The 24,564-nt window shown below is 36.8% G+C and overlaps 2 protein-coding genes across 2 annotated transcripts; both read left to right on the forward strand.

Moving 5' to 3' along the window:
* The first annotated feature begins 265 nt into the window (after positions 1 to 265).
* Positions 266 to 4,560, forward strand: LOC145692265 (uncharacterized). The gene is made up of 3 exons (XM_081767562.1): positions 266 to 343; positions 2,932 to 3,921; positions 4,126 to 4,560. The coding sequence occupies exons 1-3, from the start codon at positions 266 to 268 to the stop codon at positions 4,558 to 4,560; spliced, it is 1,503 nt and encodes a 500-aa protein (XP_081623688.1).
* A 76-nt stretch (positions 4,561 to 4,636) lies between these two features.
* LOC145692266 (uncharacterized) lies at positions 4,637 to 5,485 on the forward strand. Its single transcript, XM_081767563.1, has one exon. The coding sequence runs from the start codon at positions 4,637 to 4,639 to the stop codon at positions 5,483 to 5,485; it is 849 nt and encodes a 282-aa protein (XP_081623689.1).
* The last annotated feature ends 19,079 nt before the right edge of the window (positions 5,486 to 24,564 follow it).

Genomic DNA, 24,564 nt, shown 5'->3' on the forward strand with positions numbered 1-24,564 from the left:
ACAATTAAGCTGTTTTGTGAACATTTATTCATCAACAGACATAAAAATTGGTCCTCCCGGCCGGATCACAGTGAAATAGCGTTTGATACAAACTGTGAATGTGTATGTGGACAATTGTTACATTGCTCTTTGTTTAGTGCTGTTCATGTGTGCAGTGACATTTATTAACTCTTCTGGAAATTATGTGAATAGACATAAGTGAGAACACGTTCATCAGTGTGGACTTTGTTTATTAGTTAGTGTGGACTTAACAATATTTTTCAAGATGGAGGACTCAGACAGAAGCAAGTTAGTGAAACAACGTGGTGTGTGCAAAAGTCAACTGACAAGAATTCAAAACTACGTAAGTAATATTAATTCAACAACTACAATTAGTCAGGTGAAATACGTAAGACTGCAATGATTGAGTTGTATAAAAAATTCGATCAAGTACAATCAGTTAGAAATAAATTATGAACAAGTAGAGGACGATGCATATAGGGAGGAGTTTGAAACCACTTACTATGATGTATTAGCGCAACTAGAAGATTTTATTATTCAGCGTAGCTAGGAATCTCATTCAAACAATTCCTCAAAAAATGAGAATCAGGTGTCAAATGATCAATTAAAATTGCCTCGTGTAGAATTGCCATCATTTGAAGGACGATACGAAAATTGGTTTTCATTTTCAGACAATTTTAAAGTTATGATTCATAATACCGATAATGTGTCAGTATTGCAAAAGTTCCATTACCTTAGGAATGCATTGAGATTGGAGGCGTATGATTTAATAGCAAATCTGCAAGTTACAGAAGCTAATTATAAAATTGCATGGCAATTATTGAAAGACAGGTATGAAAATATATAACAGGTTTGATTGCAGCTACTCATGTCCTTAATTTGTTATATATTAAATGTATCACAAAGGAAACTACATCAGAATTAAGAGAATTTATTAATACAGCTACTAGTAACTTGAATGCATTACGAGCTTTAGATTTGCAGACACCACTAGAAGAGGTTTTGTTAGTTTAGCATTTCGTTTCACAATTAGACAATAACACTAGGCGTGCTTGGGAGCTACGAATCACAGATCATTCTTTCCCTTCCTTATCAGAGTTCTTTACTTTCTTGCAACGTAGGTGTCAAACATTTGAAACTATAAAAAATACACCATCGCGGAAAGTAGTGTCAAGGTCAAGGAGCGATAAAAATAGACAGAGCCCCGAACAAAACAAAACGAAAAAACAACCAAATCATACGTGACAACAACTGAGTCTTTCTGTAACTTTTGTAAAAAAAAAAAAAAAAAAAAAAAAAAAAAACTAATATATCAGTTGTTTAAATGTCCTGCATTTTTAAACGCTGAAGCAAAAGGAAGACAAGACTATGTTCGAGATAATTTATTGTGTTTCAACTGTCTCAAAAAAGAAGGTAAAGTAAAGACGTGCAGATCAGGTGGCTGTAAACGCTGTTCGAAAAGGCATAATACCTTGCTGCATTATGATGTAATGTCAAAAGCAGATGAGAAAACCAGTGTTGCTAATTCACAATCAAAAAAGTTTTCGAGTCATTCTAATACGAATAGGGAAAATATGACACAAGGTTATTATTACATTTTTAAGGGAAAACCAAATGTTACTGTTATGTTATCTACTGCTATAGTAAATGTACGAGATGCAAATGGTAAATTACATTCATGTAGAGTATTATTAGATTCTGAAAGTCAAACTAATTTTGTAACTGAAGATTTAGTTCAAAGGTTGCGTCTACCTAAAAATAAACACCGAGTTCCAATTCAAGGTATTAATAATGTGATTAGTGAAACAAAGCATTGTGTAGATGTATATATAGAATCAAGAATTCGTGAATTTGCAATTGATGTAAACTGTTTAGTTTTGCTCAAAATAACAGATAACATTCCAAGTAGGCTAATAAATCATGCTGATTGGAACTTGCCGACAGATATAATGTATGCAGATCCTAACTTTCACCAACCAGATACTATTGACATTTTGTTAGGCGCGGAAGTGTTTTTGGACATTTTGCGATCGCATAAACTAACTAGACCAGGGAATTATCCAGTAGTACAAGAGACTGAATTTGGGTACATTTTGGCGGGTAAACTTCCTACAACAAGAGATTCTAGTATACCACAAATGTCATTTTTTTGTGCAAGAAAGTAACCTTGATAGACTCAAGAAGAAAGGCAATGTGAACGACATTTTGAGGAAAACACTATCAGAGATAGCAGTGCTCGATTCGTTGTACGTCTGCCAATTAAGCCAAACCATAAACCATTAGGAGAATCATATAATTTAGCTCTTCGTAGATTTTACCAGCTAGAAAGACGGTTGCTGCAGTGTCCAGAAATTAACGAGTAGTACTGTAACTTTATGAGGGAATATGAAGAATTAGATCACATGAAACCAGTGAAAGAAAAACCAGTGAAGATAATGCTAAGAAATGTTATCTGCCACATCATGCAGTATTGAAACCATCCAGTACCACAAGAAAGCTAAGAGTGGTTTTCGACGGTTCTGCAAAGACTTCAACGGGGGGTTTCATTAAACGACATACTTATGACAGGACCAACAATCCAGCAAGATTTACATTCAATTGTAACGAGATTTCGAACTTTTCCTATTGCTTTTACAGCGGATATTCAGTCAATGTATCGAATGATTAAAGTTCGTGAAGATGACATTGGACTTCAAAGAATTCTGTGGAGATATTCATCAGTGGAACCAGTCAAGATTTATGAGTTGCAGCGGGTCACATATGGTGAAGCTCATCACCATATTTGGCGACTGCGTGTCTTCGAAAGTTAGCGGAAGAAGAAAGAAGTAAATATACTCAAGTAGTGACAGTATTGCAACGTGATTTTTATATGGATGATGTAAGCTCAGGATGCCATAACATGATGGATGTCTTGTTGAACATGCGTTAAAGCTTCAGAAAGAACTTATTCAATTATTGCAAAGCGGTGGGTTCACTTTAAGAAAATGGTGTTCGAACGAGCCAGCATTGTTGGAAGCAGTACCAGAAGAACATAGGGAAATACACTTACCGTTTGAATTTGAGTCCGAGTCAGGTGTTTCAACATTGGGTTTATCGTGGAATCCTGCATCAGATAAGCTTCTCATCACCAACAAGTCAGTTAAAGAATGCCTCGCGACCAACATACCAACCAAACGTCAAGTGACTTCGACCATAGCAAAAATATTTGATCCTTTAGGATTTATAAGCCCGGTAGTTACTTCGTTCAAGATTTTCTTACAACAACTGTGGATCCATAAGATCAATTGGGATGATCAAATACCATCAGAGCTCTATCAGCAATGGTTAGACCTGTGTCATCATCTTCCAAGTGTTAACGAAATACAAATTGATAGATGTGTAGTATTGAAGAATTATGTTCATGTCGAGATACATGGGTTTGCTCACAGCAGTCAACTTGCTTACGGGTGTTGCATATATGTTAAAACTGTGGACATTTCAGGCAAAACTACTGTTAAACTTTTGGGTTCTAAATCGAGAATAACTCCTATTAAAAAGGTAACTTTACCAAGACTTGAACTTTGTGCGGCAGTACTTTTGAGCAGGTTGTATCACAAAATAATTCCGATATTAAACATTTCAGTGGATAGTACTTACTTCTGGACCAATTCAAAAATAGTGCTTGCATGGATATCATCTCCAGCTGCCAGATGGAAGGAGTTCGTGGCAAACAGGGTTGCAGAGATACAGGAGATCACATCAGTCAACCAGTGGCATCATGTGTCGTCAATGGACAATCCAGCCGATATTATTACACGGGGAATGGATCCGAAACAGTTGAAGGAAGCAGATATTTGGTGGCATGGACCCGCATGGCTTGAATCATCTGCATGGCCCGAAAAATCAGAAGTGGTAGACGAAGATGTTCCAGAAGAAAGGAAAGTAACGAGCATATCTTTAGCCAGTTATGAAGGTGACATAAGCTGTCTGGAGAAACTTTCATCATTGTGGAAACTATTGCGAGTTATTTGTTTGTGTCGTCGTTTTATTTACAATTGTAAAAATCACAACGAGAAGAAAGTAGGAACTATTTCCACTTCTGAAATTGGTGATATTTTACAACAATGCATTAAGTTAATTCAACAGATCAGTTATTCGCAAGAATTCAAAGATTTAGCTTCGTCAGACCATGTTTTATCCCAAAGTGAACTTCAATCTTTGTATCCATTTATAGATAATGAACAGTTGCTACGAGTGGGAGGACAGCTAAAAAACTCCGACTTACCGTATGATAGCCCACATCAGATCATCTTACCACCTAAAGAGCTTGTCACCAAATTGATAATTGAAGCGGAATATAGAAGATTGTTACATGCTGGACCGCAGATATTGATTTCATCATTGAGGCAAAAATATTGGATCCCACGAGCTAAACAAGTCGTTCGATCTATCATTCATCAGTGTCTAGTTTGTTTTAAATTGAAAGCGTCAGCCTCAGAACAACTCATGGGTCAATTATCATCAGCCAGCTCGAGCTTTTATTCACGTAGGGGTGGATTTCGCCAGTCCCCTAATAATTAAGGAAGGAACTAGATCCCGTAAAGTGACAAAGGCGTATGTTGCAATATTCGTGTGCTTAGCAACCAAAGCGATTCATATGGAGTTAGTGAGTGATTTGAGTAGAAAAGCATTTTTAGCAGCTCTTCGAAGATTTGTATCAAGAAGAGGCAACTTTTCAAACATATATAGTGACAACGGAACCAATTTCGTTGGAGCTCAGCGAGAACTTAAGGAGCTTCAACAACTACTCAGTTCACAACAATTTAAAAACTCAATTCAAGATGTTGCAGTGCAAGAAGAATTTATATGGCATTTCATTCCACCCAGAGCAAGTCATTTTGCAGGCATTTGGGAAAGTGCAGTGAAGTCATTTAAGTTTCATTTAAGAAGAATAGTAGGTTGCACGATTTTGACATTTGAAGAATTCAACGCAGTCCTAACACAAATAGAAGCCTGTTTGAATTCAAGACCAATCACCGTTCTATCCAATGATCCCGTTGATCCTTCATTTTTGTCGCCAGGACATTTCCTTATTGGTGAACCTTTGATGAGCATTCCTGAACCAGATCTAGTAGACATTCCGACCAACCGATTATCAAGATGGAATCACCTTCAGAAGATGAAGCAGCATTTTTGGAAAAGATGGTCTCAGGATTATCTACGTGAACTCCAGCAGAGAAGAAAATGGACAACAAAAGAACCTAATATTTCTATTGGAGATGTGGTTCTAATCAAAGAAGACAATTCTCCTCCATTGTCATGGAAATTAGGGGTTATTCAACAAGTGTTTCCGGGAAAAGATGGACTAGTGAGAGTAGTGAGTGTAAAGTGCAAGACAGGAATTGTTAAGCGACCAATTCTAAAATTGTACCTTTACCTAAAAGTGATAATGAGGATTGTGTGTAAGTTGATTGACTTAGTTCAACCAAGAGAGAGGAGAATGTAGAGACTTTTATAGTGAGTTTGTATCATTGCCATTATATTTGCATAACGTTTCTCTTTTGTTTTAAAAAAAATAGTTTGTGTGTGTGAGTGTCAGCAAGTTGAGCACCAAGAGATCCATACAAGACGGTCCTCCGGAATTCGTAAAAAAGACAATATAACAGTAAATTGTAAGTGTTTCAGTTGTTGTGTAGTTAGTGCAAATAAACATTTATTCATTTATCACAATTAAGCTGTTTTGTGAACATTTATTCATCAACAGACAGAAACAGCTAGGAACAACTAGATTATTAGTAAAATGTATAATACGTGTGCACTGACACTAGCATTTATTTATTTACTTTTATTTTAGTATTATTATTATTATTATCTTGCGTTAATGACGTCTGCTAGTTTCGTGAATCACCAGTCATAATTCAGGCACATCGTCCACAAATAAAATATAGTTCCTTATCACCTCCCACACATCTTTCATGAGACTATTTCTTATACACAGTATAGGACACCCAGGAACCGTATTTGCTTGATGATGGTGTATAATAATTCTTCCCACAAAATCCACAGTTGTTTTCATCCATACCTTTGATTGTGTTTGAGGATACAGTTTGAAACAAACTGCAGTTCGTGACATTTAATCTTTTAGCAACACCTGGTTTTTGGGATGTGGGTTTGGAAGAAACAACAGCAGGAAAAGATATGAACTGTTTGAGGACTCTGAAGGCGATTGAGTCGTGTTTGAGGATGAGTCTGATGACACAGAAGAGGAATTGTTTCCAGCTACTGGCGGATCATGTTTATTCGACAAAAGAAATTCATGTTCCCGAGCTTGTTGCGGATCAAATGGGAATATACCAGATGATGTAGCCATTAAGTAGTGTAGAAGTTTTGAGCACCTTGTGCTTAGCATTTTGTAATTTAGTTGTGTTTGCAGATCCTATGATTTTTTATAGCTTTTCCTTGTGATTCCTCGAAGTCCATTTATGGCAAAATGAATTGACGCTAGATATAAGCAATAGATCTCACGTACTATTTCACACTCATAAACGTGAAAAGCGAGAGAGGAGAGAGTGTCCTCAATTCTCTTAGTTCATTAATCACATTGTCCGAATTCAGCTTAACATAATAAACATGTCCGAATTCACCCTTTCCTAAATGTACAGATTCGCCCGTTTTGACCACTGTAAACTTGTGCACGCGTTGAGCAGATACTCGCAAACTAATAGAATTCCTCCAGTATGCAACGAGTAAAGTAGGGTCATCGCTTCGATATATATCTTACTTAACCATTTGCTCTTAACCACTTCTGTGTAAAACCTCAACACATTCTACTAAAAAGTTACATCAGGTCAATATATATATATATATATATATATATATATATATATATATATATATATATATATATATATATATATATATATACAGAGGTTGTTCAGAATACGTTTAGCCGATTTCGTTCCTTCCCCCTCCCGGGCAGAATGGACTCACCCGACCTGGCTCGTGGCGTCCTGCAGAGTTGTGCAGTGGCTTCCTGGAAACGGAGTTGTTTTTCCGCGCGGACGGCAATAACGCACAGAACAAGACCATTGTTGTGAGTGTTGTGTTAAATTTGTTTCCAAGTGTGTGGGTTTCCGCTCTGTGACCAAAATGCCGCCCAAACTAAGCCGGTTTTGGGAAGGCTATGTTGCGGCTCTTTATGACGCCCACTTTAGTGTTTCTGTCATTAGAAAACAGTGCAAGAAGAATGGTTGCAACATCAGTTTAAGTGGAATAAAAATGTTATTAAAAAGTACAAGGGCAATGAAGCTCCTCCATTTGGATCACCAACGAAGTTCCTACGAAGCGGGAATGCACCAAGGCCACCTCCACCATTGAGTGGAATAGCAATGGAAGAAAATCCGCCAACACAAAGTTGTATGGCTAATTGTCTTGACGTGTCGTTGGGGACGTTACACCATCAACTCAAGCTGGAAAAAGCCATGAAAGCTCGCGGCTATCTTCTCACTGATATCCACCAAAATGAACGAAGGTGTAACGCTCGGAAGCTGTACGAACGGCATCTGGCAAAACATAGGTGGATGTACGTCGAAATGCTCGATGAAGCATGGATTTACCTTCCGACTGCGGTAAACCGAGAGCCATCATGTACCGAGAGAAAGGCGCCAAGAACTTCAGAAGGTGGGTCCGTGTCTGTAAAGAATTCTCTCCAAAAGGTTCATGGTCGTTACTGGCTACTGTTACTGAGGTAAACTGAAGATTCGTAGGGTGGCGAAGAACTTCAAAATAAATTCGCAGTATTTTCAGGAGCAGATCATGCGGCCGATCTACGAGCATGAGATTCCAACAATGTACGGAAATGACGCCAATCTGGTTCTCATTCACATGGACAAGGCTTCATCACATACCTCATGATCGTTCCTCGAATTCTACAAGGAGATGGAGGAGGAAGTGCTATACAGCTGCTACCTTTCAATGAGGTACCTGTTAAATCTCCAGATGCAAGTCCTATGGACTATTGTGGATTTGGATTCCTGAAGCGAGCTTTGAGAAAACGGCGTGTGACAACTGTGGAAGGACTTTAGAAAGCTGTGCAAAGGGAATGGGACAAGATTCCCCTCCCAGTTCTTCAGAGAAGCCTATTACAGTGGAAATTACGCTGTCGGGCTGTTGTTAGGAACCAACGGAAATACATCGAGCACTTGCGGACCTGGCGCCATGGATTCTTCTAAATTTTTAGGTAAGTCGAAATTGGCCAAATGTAGACTGAACAACCTCTGGATATATATATATATATATATATATATATATATATATATATATATATATATATATATATATCATGTATGTATATCATGATAATCATGATATCATGTATGTATGCATGAATATCATATAAGTATGTATATCAGTATATGCATTACGTTCACATTGCACTAACCATGCCTTTTAAACAGGATATTCTTGGTCACTCTCTTCATCTTTGCCCAGAATTTTGCTATCAGAGATGTTTTGTGCAAGCGTATGTCGAGGGTAGATATTCAATGTCCTATTACAATATAATAAACATTAGCTACGTGTGTTTAAAAATCGCACGGAAGCACGAAAACAGTCCACAGTCTCTCAAAGTGCTCTGAAGGAAAGAGATTGAAGTTTTGTAGATAAGGATGATATCCGATAGTTACATCCAAGTATTTCATTGAGTAGTTAATTAAGGTTAGTAAAAGTCATATTTCAAATGAAGCTCGGTATACGTATACAGTAACGATTGAAGGGCTTGAATGTCTATTTCATATGTGAGAATACATATTCAAGAATTACCTGTCCTTTTTTTAACTCCTCATTAGTTTAAAGAGAAACTCCTTTCTGATCCTAGATATTTTTTTAAATCATAAAATTCAAAGTAATCAAATCTCTTGTAGTATTTACAAAGGGACATAAATTTACTTCATTAACGTATACTGAAGACCTTATTTCATTTCATAATTTATTCTTTTGAGTTCCGTCTGCGAATGCTATTGAAACTTTCTTTATTAAACAAGCAATAGGCCCACTAAAATGGAGGTAGGAACAGAAGAAAGAATTCCTAAGCACACATAACATTGGCGAAAAAAAAAAGTACTGATTTTAATGCGTAGGACATCATATCACCCAGCAACACAGCGGTATATTTGTGGGTCTACTTCCCGAACATTTAATAGTGGAATCTTCTGTGGATAATATAGTGCCAGTTGGAAGATTTCAAGGACTAATTGTAAAGAATACAATAGAAGAGCAGTAATTCATGGTCGCCTCCATTGATCTCACACCTACAAATCACATATTGGAAATATTCATAAGACTTCTTGGTGTATTTACAAAAGGGAGAAACGTTATACGTTACACAAAAGAATTTTATACTGAAAATTTTATAGCAAGGTTTAGTCACCGTAACTAAAATATCATTATGCCTAAAAGGGCTATAAATGTCCTGATAGAATGGTTTTAAATTATCTTCTTGTTTGACCATTTAACGATCTTTCATAAGCGCTTTATTGTTGAGAATATTTATTTCTTCTTAAAATTATCGAGAAGGAAGAAGAATTGAAGAAGGTGTCGCAAAAGGTGACGAAACATTAGCATCTTCTCACACCATAAGAGTTTCTGGGAAATAATGTAGGAAAAACGTGTTCAAGACATTATTTATTTAGTGCACAATAAAGATCTAATGTTGTATGTGATGAAATATTATTAGGAAATTTCATTCGGAGGAAACATAGCAGAAGTCTTGAATGTAGATGTTATGAAGTGACAAGATGTCATAGAAAAGTGACGTACTTGAACGTCTAAATTAGGAGATTATAACTGGTTCGTAGAAACCTCCGACTTCGCATGAAACGATACTCATTAGGAAAGTGGGTAGCAGTACGAAGAAATCTAGAGTAGTGCTGTTGAATTTTTGTGACATTTGCGGTTTTCGGTTTTTGAGAAAACCGATTTTCTGAAAACCGAAAACCGCAAATGCGGTTTTCAAAACCGAAACCGCAGATGCGGTTTTCAAAACCGAAACCGCAAATGCGGTTTTCAAAACCGAAACCGCAAATGCGGTTTTCAAAACCGAAACCGCAGATGCGGTTTTCAAAACTGAAACCGCAGATGCGGTTTTCAAAACCAAAACCGCAAAAGCGGTTTTCAAAACCGAAACCGCAAAAGCGGTTTTCAAAACCGAAACCGCAAATGCGGTTTTCCAAACTGAAACCGAAAAAGCTCTTTTCGAAAGCGAAAGCCGCCCGAAACCGTGTTTGCGGTTTTATAAGGGATTGTCCTTTTCGAAGTAGAAACAATGTTTGCTGTTTTTAATTACACCTTTTAACAATTGTGAAAGCATCTATCGATCGAGACAAATGTATTGATTTATATGTGTGTTTTAACTTTTTTTATTTGCTCCAAGACTATTATGGTAATATGTGCAGCACAGTGCGAAAGGGATAATTCGATGTCTGTACAAGTCACAGCTAAATTAGGGTGACAAATACTGACGTTCGATCCTTAGCTTTTTTTTTTTTTAGTTATTTCTTTGACGACTATTCAATGTACTTTTCGGCTGCAGGGAAGCAAACTGGACCCCATCTGATTTTCATATATGTTGTAAATTAGACCACCAGGAACACGGATCTGAAGGAATTTTGACATTTCGAATGTCGGAACTCGAGATATTCGAACATAAATTGACCATGGAAGCAAACTGGACCCCATCTGATTGTTATATATTTTGTAAAGTAGACCACAAGGAACACGTATCTGAAGGAATTTTGACATTCCGAATTTCGGAACTCGAGATATTCGAACATCAGTGAAAACGGAAGCAAACTAGACCCCAACTGATTTTTATATATTTTGTAAACTAAACCACGAGAAATACGAATCTGAAGGAATTTTGACATTCCGAATTTCGGAACTCGAGATATTCGAACATAAAGTAACCAGGAAGCAAAAAGGACACTATTTGATTTTTATATATTTTGTAAACTGGACCAAAATTAGCAATTATCTGAACGAATTTTGACATCCCGATTTCCCGATCTCGAGATACTAGAACTTATACAGTAGTTTTATGTAATATGTATAAAAGTAACGGAGAAAGTTCTGTCGCTTTTTGACCTATCACTTAGAGCATAGATATGTAACCAAAGACGTACCTGGAAGATCAAATATAGTAACCATCAGTATCAATGACCTTCTGCCAACGTTCGGGATGGGCATGGATTCCTTCGCGGTAGAACTTGGTTTGCCGTGAAGCGAAGAAGGTATCAAGTGCATTTAGCACCTCTACTACGGAGTTGAACTGGAGTCCTCTAAAGTGAGTGTCCAAGGAAAGGAACAGGTGATAACCGGACGGTATAATGTCCGGACAGTATGGTGGATGCAATAGTGTTTCCCATTCAAGGTGTAGAATGGTGTTCCGGCTCATTCTAGCTATGTGGGGCATAGCGTTGTCCCGTAATGGGGGAACCCCTTAGCGAATGAGAAGTGTTGGCTCCAGGGTATTGAGTTTTTCTTGAACACGGCTCAACTGCTGACAGTAGACAGTTGCATTGATGTTCTTCTCTGACCGCCCGGTAGCAGTTCCCGATGCACGATGTCGTGAGCAGTCCACCAAACACACAGGAGGACTTTCTGGCCCGGAAACAAATCATCTGGGACACATAGACCCAACTTGTAGTGCTTCCCAAATTGATGGAGGTGCTGGCGAATGGTTTCTCGACTAACACTGAATGTTAGCACCAGTTCCTCACATGTCTGTTCGGCTCAATTGCTACCTGAAGATCCTCATTTTGTACATGTGTTGGTCTTCCGGCACGTGTGGTGCGTCTTTCGTGAGTGTTTCGTCACCGTTCTTAAACTTGCTAAACCACTCTTGCACTGTCTGCGTAATCACGACACCCTCACCAAAGGCCTGAGGTATCTTCCGCCCCGCTACAGTGGCGTTTGATCCAAGTTGGAACTCGTACAGCATACACGCCCCTATGACGCTCTGTGGAGGTTCCATATTCACTCCGTCCTTACATACGTTTACGTTGTAACTGAACTTCCACAACCAGGTAGAATGTCGGATATACCCACACCAACAACTGATCTTCGCCTTATCTCCATTCGCATTAAACTCACGGTATGAGGGTCAATTTTACACAGAATTCCACAAAAAGCGACAGAACTTTCTTGGTTACCTTTATATATCTCTCAGGACATAATATGTTTCGTATAGAGAATATTTTTTTTTTTTTTTTATATATATAGCGTCTATATTAAACTTTAAGTTTTAATATCTCGAGTTCCGGAGGTCGGAATGTCAAAACGCCTTCAGATTCGTGTTCTTCGTGATCTAGTTTACAAAATATATAAAAATCAGGGGAGGTCCAATTTGCTTCCCTGCATCCTACTTTTCAAACGAAACAGTTTTCCAGATTGTACATTTTGCTTCAAACTGAGTTCTGCCCTGGCTAAGAAACGTAAATTCGCTTCTATAAGAGTCTTTAAAGTTACACTTGAAATTGTCGATCGGCATTCTTGTAGCTTGTGAAGGTATGAATAATTCAAGTATGTTTGTTACAACATCTACAAACGAATATTCATTCGTATAGAACCTCCAATACATTACATAGAAAACACATGAAATATACAAAGAAAACCATTGTGCATTAGAGCAGATCTCTTATTAGCAAATGATTCTGCACACGCGCACTGCTCAGATAGCCCAGAGCTTGAGCCTGAGCGCGAGTCCAAATTTAACTCAATCGCGATTGAGATTGTCAAAGGTGTAGCGGTTTACGGGGAATATATCATACCAACACTTTATCAACTAAGTTTTCTTAGATTTTTCTCCAATCCCAAAAAGCGGGTGGTTTTTCGTGATTAAGATATATTTAAGCGGGGGACGAATATATAACCTGAAAATCGGGTGGTACCCGCTAAAATAGGGTAATAAGCCAACACTCAACACTCAGAGATATAATAAGGTATATCCCTATTTAAGATCACTACACATGCAACTCATGAAATTCAATTTGAAATATCATCCACTTAGACTGACATCTTTTATATTATTATTACTCTCTCCCCATATTTTTAAAAATAGTACTGCCACTCTTTCTTTTGTTAACAAAAAGGCACCACCTCCCTTTCTTAATATAAAGAAAGATAAAAGAAAGAAAGAAAATCTCTATCGCAATACACAATTTTATTGTTGATTTGTTGCCACTCCGATAAATGTGAATGTTGTGGTTTTGCATGTGTCGACTGGCTTCTTATCGCAAGTCCCAGTCACCTGCAATAGTTTATACTAGACGGAAACACCGATCATATTTTATTTTGTATCTTTTTACTTCCCAATAACGATAGCCGTGCCTCTTTGAGAAATTGCAGCTTATTTTTTTTTATTCTGCCAATTGTAAAAGTATAGAATTTCCCTACAATTTAGGACATTTTAAGAAAAAATACCTTCTTTTCCTTCTGCAAATTTTGATCATTTTCCCCTAAGCCGCCGAGGGAAATTTCCCTCCATCTGGCAACTGAGAGCCGGTGTGGGGAAAGATTCTTTGCTGTTTTCTCGTCGTTACTTGATATTAGTGCTGTAGAATTTTTGTGACATTTGCGGTTTTCAAAACCGAAACCGCAAAAGCCGTTTTCAAAACCAAAACCGCAAAAGCGGTTTTCAAAACCGAAACCGCAAAAGCGGTTTTCGAAACCGAAACCGCAAAAGCGGTTTTCGAAACCGAAACCGCAAATGCGGTTTTCGAAACCGAAACCGCAAAAGCGGTTTTCAAAACCGAAACCGCAAATGCGGTTTTCAAAACCGAAACTACAAATGCGGTTTTCAAAACCGAAACCGCAAATGCGGTTTTCAAAACCGAAACCGCAAAATCGGTTTTCAAAACTGACATTTCGGTTTTATGAAATTTCACTTTTTTCAAAAACCGGTTTTCGGTTTTTTCAAAAACCGATTTCGACAGCACTAATCTAGAGACATCATACGTATAGTCGCAGCAAAATATTTTTGGCATTATATTTATAGAAGCATCCAACACTATATTAAGATCTTATTGAACATTAGAACTGGATTATTTACTTTCGAGTTTTATTCATGTTTATGTAATATTGCGTTAGATTTTTTTATATAAGGACCAATTTTGGAAAAAATACAATGAAAGGAAAACGTATTTGGTGTACATAAAAATGTAGGTTGCATGTTTAAATCCCGTAGTTTTTGGATTCAACGTGCAGCAAACGTATAAATGAAAAAGCATATTTTATACTTGTTTTTCGTATAAGTGTTCCGAATAAACGTAATTTCCGTACGAACGAAAGAACTGCATATATAGGCAGTCAGGGTCTCATATACAGATGGACGTGTGTAACATATACGTAGCTGACGTAAATAACATAGTATATGTATGTAATATACGGTAGACTGTTAAATTCATACATCCTGCAACGGCATGATGTAACATCTAAACGGGAGAAGTATGTAGCATATGGATAGCGTATGCTTCATACTGATTTCCGTAGAAAACATAAGTATTCCGTATATTTGGATAATATACCACTGTCCGAGTAACAGATTTTTCTGTGTAGAATTTGCATATTTTATTTTTATGTCACTTTATCTATCTTTTTAGGCTATAATAATTCAAATCCAGTAGCGAAACGTACATGTAACGGCTGTAATCGCAGCTTACCCTTTCCATTGCTAAAGAAAATGCATTATTATGCCATTTATTATTACATTTTTTTATTTATTGCACACATTGCACTCGGTTTACGTCTCACCGAGCACATAAAGCTTATTAAGAGTATTAACATAGCAAACGGAATGCCCGCTGCATACTTATGACACTTATGCAATAGCTGTAGAAGGTGTTAACAGATTAGAAGATTAAAAGTAGCGAGGCAGTGCTTCAAAGGTAGCTGATTTGAACTGTTTGTAGCCCAAACATAAACTGCATTATCTTCCAACTGTACAGTTTTACTAATCATATACTGTATATTAGAGATGCAAAAAAGCCGGCTTTTTTGAATCGATGGTTTTTTTCACATAAAAAGCCGGCTTTTTTGGGAAAAAAACGAGAATTTTGGAAATTTTGGCTTTTTTCAACTTCATGATTTTTCTATCTAAATAGCTTTCTTATAGTATATTCTATAGTTAGATAAAAATTCCATGACCTGAATGTGATATTTCGCTCTGAAATTCACCATCAAGATGGATGGAGCACATGTTTACGAATTAAAGCTAACATGAAGAATGTAGTATTTGAGGGTAATTTTAGAGGCTATTTAACTTTATTTTAACTTTTGAGTTATCGACATCTTTTTTCTTCTCTAGTTTGTCATCCGTGTTTCATTTCTAAGAGCTTTTAGTACTCTAGCTTCTAGCGCAAAAGTTAAACTTGCCCGTTTTTCTATTTATTCGTCAAAGCGTACGTTTTTCAATATATCCGTCAAATCGTACTTCCACATTTCTGTTATACTGTAGCTGTGAAGTGATTTAGCAATAATTTTCCGGACACAACCTTGAATACCAATTTATACAAATAATCAGTAGCGGATTTAGAAAAGTACTTTAGGAGGGTTTTTTCTGATTGTTTCGTTTCCTAAAAAGTCCTAATTTTATTTGGGAAGTGCTTGAAGTTTATGAATACAGGCATAACTAATATTTCGTTTCGTTTATATGTTTAGCAATAATCTTCCGGATACAACTTTAAAAATCATTTTATACTGAGAATCAGTGGCGGACTTAGAAAAGTATTTTGGGAAGGGTTTCTTACTAATGTTTAGTTTTTTTAAACATTCGTAATTTTTATTTGACGGGAGCTTAAAGTTTATGAGTAAAGGCATAAATAATAGATATTTCGTTTGTTGCAGACATTCCGTAACTTTGGGGAACGGGCTTCAGTCCGAAAGACCGCCCCCCTAACCTTCGCAAAACCGTCACTGCTGGTAATTAGTAATAATAACGATTTAAAAACAATAAAAAAGGAAGTCGCCCAACTCACAGTACACGCACTATTTCTACATTCACAGATGGAATGAAGAAAAGCTTTGTCAGAATGGTCGAATGCTGGTTGAATCCCGGACTTCCCGATAGAAGCGCAAAAGCTAATCACTCAGTCATGTTTGTTGTGCAGTTGTATTTAGCTTAACTTAAATATATTCCGTAGTCTTTTTTTGGGGGGAAGGGGGGGGAGTTCCGTAATGATATGTTGAATCCCTCTTGTTAAAAATTCAGAAAACTTGAGGATTGGGTAAACTGTGATGGTGGTTCTATAAAACTTAACTGTAGAATTTCAAGAATATACAGAACCAAAAGCTGTAGATGTGCAGCCTTTAAGTGTATCATATAAATCTAAGTATTTCTCTTATGTTTTATTTTAATTTTATTTTGTTTCAAAAAGAGGGTATGGAATATTTTGAAGTAAAAATACTACATACTATTTTGCTAGTTATTTGTGTATTCTTTAAAAAGAAGTGTTTACTTTTAGGGTTGGCTGATTTACACCAACTTTTTTTTTTTTTTTTTTAATAACTGGTTTAAACCACAAAAATAAAAAGAATGAAAAATGCGAATAGTGTGAACTTCATGGTAACGTTTCCAGATATCAAACTACCTGCAATAGTTTTATTTCCCTTTCACCTTTTAATCAAGGTGTCCCATGTTCAATTCTCGGTCGAACCACAATCCTTCTTTCATGCGTAACCCAAGTAGCGGTTCGTATGTCAGTTTAAGCGAAAGTCTTCTTTTTGATAACCTCGGTATTTCGTAAGGATGTTAAGCCTAAATATACGAAACAAACCAAATTGTATATTTCTACATGTCTAAATGCGTGTTGTTTTATAAAGAAGCCAATATTGCTTAAATATATTGATAGAAATTGGCAAAATTTATCGATTGCCTACGTAGCTTCCAACTTAGCTTGGATTGGACTTTCAATGATATCTACGTACCGGTACTAAATTTGTAATTTAATACCTCAGTTTTAGCGTACTGATTATGGTACGTTGACCTTTAAATTTTACATGCAAAGCAATAACAGGATTTTCCCAATGGCTAGGGCGGGAGATTCTCAACTTAAGAAATGTACTGACCGCACTTCTTTAAGCTTATGGGAGTTCTTCCGGCATAACCCCGCTGTTGCATAATAACATCAAGGCGAAACAAACTTAGGCTATTCCTGTGAATATGTAATATAAATACATAAAGCAAAAAATCTAAGTCAAAAAAGCCTGGTTTAAACCAAAAGAGCCTGGTTTAAACATCCCCAAAAAACGGGTTTTTGGCATTTTCAAAAACAACCACGGTTCTTGCCAACTCTGCTTACTTTTGTATATAGGAGGTTAAAAAATTCTTATTATATACATTGGTTAATCCTGTGGAATTCATAATGTAAATATGTTGAAGAAAAATTGTTTGAAATATTTTTTCGAAATTCATAGTTTAGTTTCGATGTTTTATATTATTATCAGCATCAACCACTAATTAAATGATTTTTTGTGTTATAGAGAAGCGATACAAAGTCTGTTTTATCAATTTAAAGCAGTATTTTGAAAAAAGCCCAAAATTTCCGAAGCAAAAAAGCAAAGCAGAAAAAACCGAGTTTTTTTCCAAAAAAGCCGGTTTTTTTCCGAGCCCTTGCATCTCTACTGTATATACAGATCCTATTGGATTCCATGAAAACACCTGGAGTTGAAAATACGTCAGATCTCTGGATTGGCAACAGTCATGCGGCGACCGCAGTTTCATACTACTGGCGGTAGTATGTTAGGTCAAATTACATACTACGTCACGAGCAGTAGAACTCCAGTGTACAATGAACTTGGCCAACGGTAATAGTACAAAATCTACGCTTTACAACGTTTACAGTATGATTAAATACTGTAATCATACTAGCCTAGTTAATCATTTAGGGTCAAAATCATTTTTTTTAAAAAAGGAATTTCAAGTGATAATCAAAATAATCTAATCGATTTGATTGCTGAAGTAGTACACAACGAAATTGTAAAGGAAATAGAGAAGTCATTATTTGTTGCTGTTAGGCTACTATGGATGACACGGTTGAATTATCAAATCAGTCTCAACTCTCAACTATATTTTGATATGTGCCAACTAATGGTGAGATCTGTGAAAGATTTACTTGACTTAACAATATAAACAGTGATTGGACTGCTATGGTTTGGCAGAGCATATCTTTTGTACGCAATTGAATTTATTTGTGGAAATGTGCTTGTTGCTTACATTATTTAAACATATCGTATGGGACACATTTTGATTTTTCACGCCTGTAGACAGGACTTCCTCTCATATACTTCTCAGATAAATTCAGAAATACTTGTGTTCAGAATTAGAAAGTATTTTAACCTTTACTGGTATATACGAACCTTTATCACAAGCATCAAAACTACCAAGTTAATATTAACTATTCTTCCATCCAGTGCTTTGGTAGAAATTGTCGTTTCCTCATTAAAAATAATACAAACTTATCTCTGTAGCATACAATCACATAACCGACTTTCTGGGGTTATTGAAAGTATATTGCTGAAGACGAGGAACCAAAACTTGTCATTCTACAATTTTGTCATTAACGTTTTTGGCAAAAAGAACTTCAGAGTTGAATTCAAATCGCATCGTAATTAATTATTACAATCTGAACCAACAACATAATTTCATAATAATTTGTTTTGTGAAATACTAATTTTATGTAAATCGCTTACACATGTGAATTTATCAGGCTTCTCCACTGATCAAATCGCAGAAAGCAAATAGTTATACAACTTTGAAGGTATTGGTTAAATTGATCAAAATGTCACATTCCTATTTGTGTGGAATTTAATAGTATAAATGAAGTGTGATGTGTTGTTACGTAGCATTAGCCCTATACTTCAGAGTTCAAACAAAGAGCATCTACAAAATGGTTAAATCTCCTTCAATGTCATTGACGTAGATAAATTTAATTTATTAGAATTACTTTCAACTAATAAGGATTTAATTAAGAGTATTTCATTGAAAGTCGGATCCTTAGCCAAAACTAACACTCGTGTCACTGTTAAAAAGTCCCAACGCTTGGTTCAATTTCAAATTGCGGCTGAAAATTAAAAAAAAAAAATGCTTCTAACACTATTAGGCAAAGATCTAGCTGTACACAGAATTTGGTGACTCTAGATTAATCCTTCCTATGTAGAAAGTTGACAACAAACACACACAAATATTTTTACTTATTTCTATATACATGTGTGTGTTTGATTCCCGTAATGAAACTACTCTTCCTGTTAGTTGCATTCACTGATGGCAACAGACGGGTTTTAGGGCCCAGGTTGTATCTATGAGATTATTTGGAGGGACATCATTTTTCATGGTAAATGTAGCAACATAATGGTTAAGTTGATGAGAAAGGTAAATTTGAGAGAGAAATAGTTAATTTTCGAGAGGGGGAATAATAAATAAAACTCTCGTGGGGATGGACACTTCTGTTTGGATGTTTATAACCTTAAAAAGTATTAAGGCAACCTATAACCATGACCCCTTTCTTTCTCTTAAAAAAATCTTTTCCTTTGATCCCTATAATTCATAATAGACCAAACGTGTCTTCAAATATTCTGGATTTCTTATTTGACAAAGTCGTAGTAAGTAAAACATGCTAAATACAGAACTACTAGCCTTGCTGTCAGAATTTATGAACCAGGGAAGTACCACTCCTTCTGAATCATCATGAGAAGAGGGCATTCCTTTGAAACAAATATATGACTATGGTAAACCTGTTATACATACAAAAAACTAGACAAAAGCTCTGAAATTGATAAAAGCCATTCACAATTCCATGGCTTATGTTCACTGACGTCAATAGAGGGACCTCTACGTAACTTGATTCCTGGTTTCTTCTGTTGACTAAGCTACGAAAAAGCGCAGTACAGGTAACAATCTCCTTGGGAAGAACCACAACAATTGAAAGTGTGCCAAGATCAAAGTCCTTGGTGAGGTGTTCATTTTTCTTCTTCTTCTTCGTCTTCTTGTTGTTTGTTTTCCTCCATCTAATCCCGACCACGTGCACCAACAAAAGAAAACCTGTTTATCATCAACAAAGAATGTGGGTGAATCTTCTCCATTGAGAAAGTGACTAGGTAATAGCTGCCTATTGTCTATTTTGTCCAGGTGTTTCTACTTTCCGAATGCGTGGTTTTACATTTATATTCATCTGCGTTAGATACACACATCCGTATATTTCATACAGGATAAATACATTCCTCCCTTATGATATATTGATGTCGGAATCTCCTTTCGCAGAAAGTAAGCATAGACATTTTACGAAATGTCCAACGCTTTTCGAGTGCATAACGTGTGTGTGTCATTCTGGTACTTTTAAACAGGAGTAACAACGTAGCAAACAATAATGTGCATATGGTACTACTGTCCAAAACGTTAAAACACTTGCCTAACTAGAATTTTTAGTTTAGTTTTAGTAAACCTTCGTTTCCTTCTTTCACTTGATGGAAGTCCATTTATAAAACAGTCATCCCTTACCAGTGGCGTATTTACGATTTTGTATCGGGAGGGGCTCTGCTAACTTTCGGGGGGAGGGGGCTTTGCCTGAAAATGTGAAAATTCTGCAAGATATTTCATATATTTTACTATAGTAAGTAAGATTTCGGGGGGGGGGGCTTAAGCCCGGAAGCTCCACCCCCTAAATACGCCACTGTCCCTTACTAATGCTGAGCTTCATATTTATAGCGATCGTAAGCAAACACGAGATACATTTGAGCATTAAATCTGTTTTGCTTACGGTTACGTTCTTAAAACTTACCCAATTTTAAAGGAACTTAACGCACGATTAAAAAGGAGACTTGCTTGGAGTTTGAATCTGACAAGAAGGAGATAAAAATGGAGCAAATTAATCCCAACTTTCAAGTTTGTGTATTTGTTCTCTCACATAATACAAAAAACAAAAGCATTTTGTGCGATAACTTTCTAAAGAAATAAAAAAAAGTCTATTTTGATTAAATGCAGAACGAAAAATAAGAATACGAGGCAATAAGAATAACTAGCGAAATTACCTTATTATATATAAGGCCAGTTATATTAAAATACAATATACAAGGTAAGAATTGTACAAAAGAAAAAGTAAATTAGAACATGATGACAAATGTTTGTTATTCTGTAGTAGAATCCTAGAGCTACCTATAACTGGAGCTGGCAAACATACAGTACATCCCACACAGAACGGTGGGAAACAATTACACAAGATAAAAACACCTTTACATGATTGTTCCAAACAGTGTTATACGGAAGGTTTCGGGGTTTAACCTCCTCCCCCTCTTGAAGAAAATATTATGGAAAAATAAACTTCTGCTATATTACCATATGAGTATAACAACAACAACAGAAGCTTGTACTGAAAGAATATCAGATTCAGTGCTTGAACTCCCTTCCCCTTGATTGAATTTTGAATATCCACTGGCTCCATGCTGGAAAACCGAAATATCATGAGACTGTTGAATGAAGCCATGAGACTGTTAGAAATTAATCGCCAGAAAGAACTATAAGAATGGCACACACTAGTTTATGAGTGGACTTAGAAGTCCAAAAAAGAAGGTATAACCATATTTGAATATTATCCCTGTTCAGAGAGCCCTTCATTCAGTACAGAATTTCGTCTCCGCAACGTAAACTTTGCGTTTTAGTTAGCGATACTCCATATCAGGTGCTGATTTTGCGGTATGACACCAGTGACGCAAAATTTGAAATTTTGGTATCATCTGTTCTCTTCTCTGGATTTTTTCCCCTCACAAACTCATCACCAAAAGATTTTAACGCAATTTTGCAATGCGATTGGCAAGTTTTGTGAAGACTGATACGGAAGCACCAGGTCACTCCTTCGTTGCAATCATGGAAAGTAATATTGCCAAGTCGGAGGGAAAACCTTCGTACTATTGTATGTGAAAGTGTTTTATATATGAAGTGTAAGAAGTCCACTATATCGTTTATGGCGTAATGAGATTTAGGAAAGTGTGGACGCCGGTTTTCTACCTTTGTGTTGTCTACAAGCACAAAAGAATACATAGAGCACCCGTCTTATTCCTTGTTTCAGGAGAAGAAACAGTATTTAAGATTTTAATACGAATAACCAAGTTGATGTAGATTCGGGAGGGAAATTAACAAGAAACATAGGTCGTATTATTATAGATTCCAAGACTAGGGAGAACTGACAGACATGAGTAAAGACGATCTAGTCGAGGTGTTCGGATTAACCGAAATAAACGCATTTTGCTAAGAGGTGTAATACAAGTTACTAATTACTGGTAAAATCACAGAATTTACTGTATCAACTTTATTGGCAAAAGGATAATTGAAGTAATTTGTCACTCCTTGCATTTACAAACTCAATTGCCCAAGTAGTGTCATACTTACTGCGACAGAATTTACAAGCCAATTTTGTTCACGAATGTTAACGCGGAGATCTTGAAGAAATCTTGAGCCTTCTTCTTCCTCACGATTGCAGCCAGCTTGCTGAAGTTCTCGTTCATGATGAATTCTTATCTTTTAGTCGCACATCTGAGTTTTGGACAAACTCTACGACACAAAATTAATAACTGCTACACTTACTCAGTTCACTGTGGAATTTGTAAAACCTTCTGCGAGACTGAAGGTATTGTTTATAAAAGAACTCTGAAAGCGCGTAAGACTAGAAATCCGTTCTTCGATCAAGTGTATTGATTGACACGTGACTAGATTTCCAACTCTCTTGAAGATTAAAATGGATCATATATATATAATTATGACCTCGGATGGGTCACAAGCTAGCGTGCTTCTCACAGACTGTGACTTCAGTATTGCTCACCGAGTTTGAGAATCTTAGCAAAGGATTGGCTCCACATTGATTCTGCAAGAAAGCACTTTGTCGCACATTTGAGTTCCAATAAACGTTTCAGTATAAAAGTTTATTTATAAGACCATTACGTACCTCTGGATATGCTAGTGGTTGTCATTTTCTATGCAAGATTGCAAGTGTTCATGTTCAGTAGATGCCACTACAGTTGTTATTATATAAACTAAACGCAGTGCAGACTGCAGATAACTTAATTATAAATTCAAGTTACAGATGACATTGCAATTTTCGATCGAACCTAAATTCCTTTAAAACACAGAGTTCATGAAAACAAGTTGGTAACATGTCATGATTGCACATCCTGCAATGTAAGTGCTCCACGCCACGCCACGCCACGTCACGTCATGTATTATAGGGAGCTAGCTTGTTTACCAGCGGGGGCTGAGGTAAAGGGGGAAAAATTTCAACAATCTTTCTGCCTGACTCTTGCAATACTCCCTTACCCTCCTTCTATATGTCAGCGTTGCCAGGGTTAAAAATTTGTCACATGAATGTCATTCTGAAGAGTTAGTGTGAGTTGGTTATTTGTTGTGTGCTGTTGTGGTTGCGGTTTTGTTGCTTATTATTCATTTGGCAATGGCTTCACAGCGTAAGAGAGGGCAAACTATACACAGCGAAGCTAGAGAAGCAATAAGGAAGGCCATAGTGCAGTGCGACGAAGAAGCGAGGGAGAAAAAACTGAAGCATTTGTTATCACAGCCTAATTTGCGTGTGCCCACGTATACAGAGATCTTCGATAGGGATTGCATAATTGCATAAACTCTTTGAATTAAGTGAGTTTTTTCACAACGCACTGGAACCCTGCCCAGGACCATCGAGTGACCGTTTCTTGGCGACGGGGTGGGGAACCTGCCAATCAACTCTGAATTCCTTAGCCTCGCATTAAAGCTAGCTCCCTATAAGAGGTAACACTTTTGATTTTTTTTATTTTATTTACATGCTAGCCACGTTTAAGAGGGTTATGCCCTCTGTTAGGAATGAAGTGTAATGGTAAGATAGGTTAAGGTTACTGTTATTGGGCTAAGTGTTTTATTAAATACAGGGTTTTCATAAAGTCTGGACGGATTTAATTTGCTTATAATTTTCATAAAAATGCTCATAATGAAATCAAAGTGCAAACGGTAGCGGAAGGATTAAATTTTTAGTTGGCAACACTGTTAGATAAGCGGCAACTCTGAACACGTTGAGAGAGGGAGAGGGAGGGCAAGGGTCAGTTTCTTACCAAATTCCATCCATTGTTGTTTCAATGTTGACTGTTAAAAGTAAGTTGTAAGCTGTATTGGTGTGTGTGTCTTTTAAAGAAATAAATAAATGAAAAACTCCTCTGAGAAGACTATTCTTTTACTGTATCAAAGATGGCGTCGGTGAAAGAGAAAGCGCAATGTGTTCTGTGGTACGCAGAGCTAAAATCACCAATTCTGGATATGTTGCAGAAATACCTCATTCCGGAACTGGAGGCACGTGGAATCCAGAACGACATCGTGTTCCAACAGGACGGGGCACTCCCTCATTCTGCAATCAAGGTGAGACAGTTCCTTGACGAGAAATTCCCTAACCGATGGATTGGCCGCGGTGGCCCGACCGCTTGGCCGCCTAATCACCCGACCTTACCCCCTGCGACTTCTGGCTTTGGGGTCATGTGAAAACGGAAGTTTATGCAAAGAAGCTAAGTGGTTTG

The sequence above is a fragment of the Thermobia domestica genome, chromosome 8 (assembly GCF_964235325.1).
Source record: "Thermobia domestica chromosome 8, izTheDome1.hap1.1, whole genome shotgun sequence".
In the NCBI taxonomy this organism is placed as follows: domain Eukaryota; kingdom Metazoa; phylum Arthropoda; class Insecta; order Zygentoma; family Lepismatidae; genus Thermobia; species Thermobia domestica.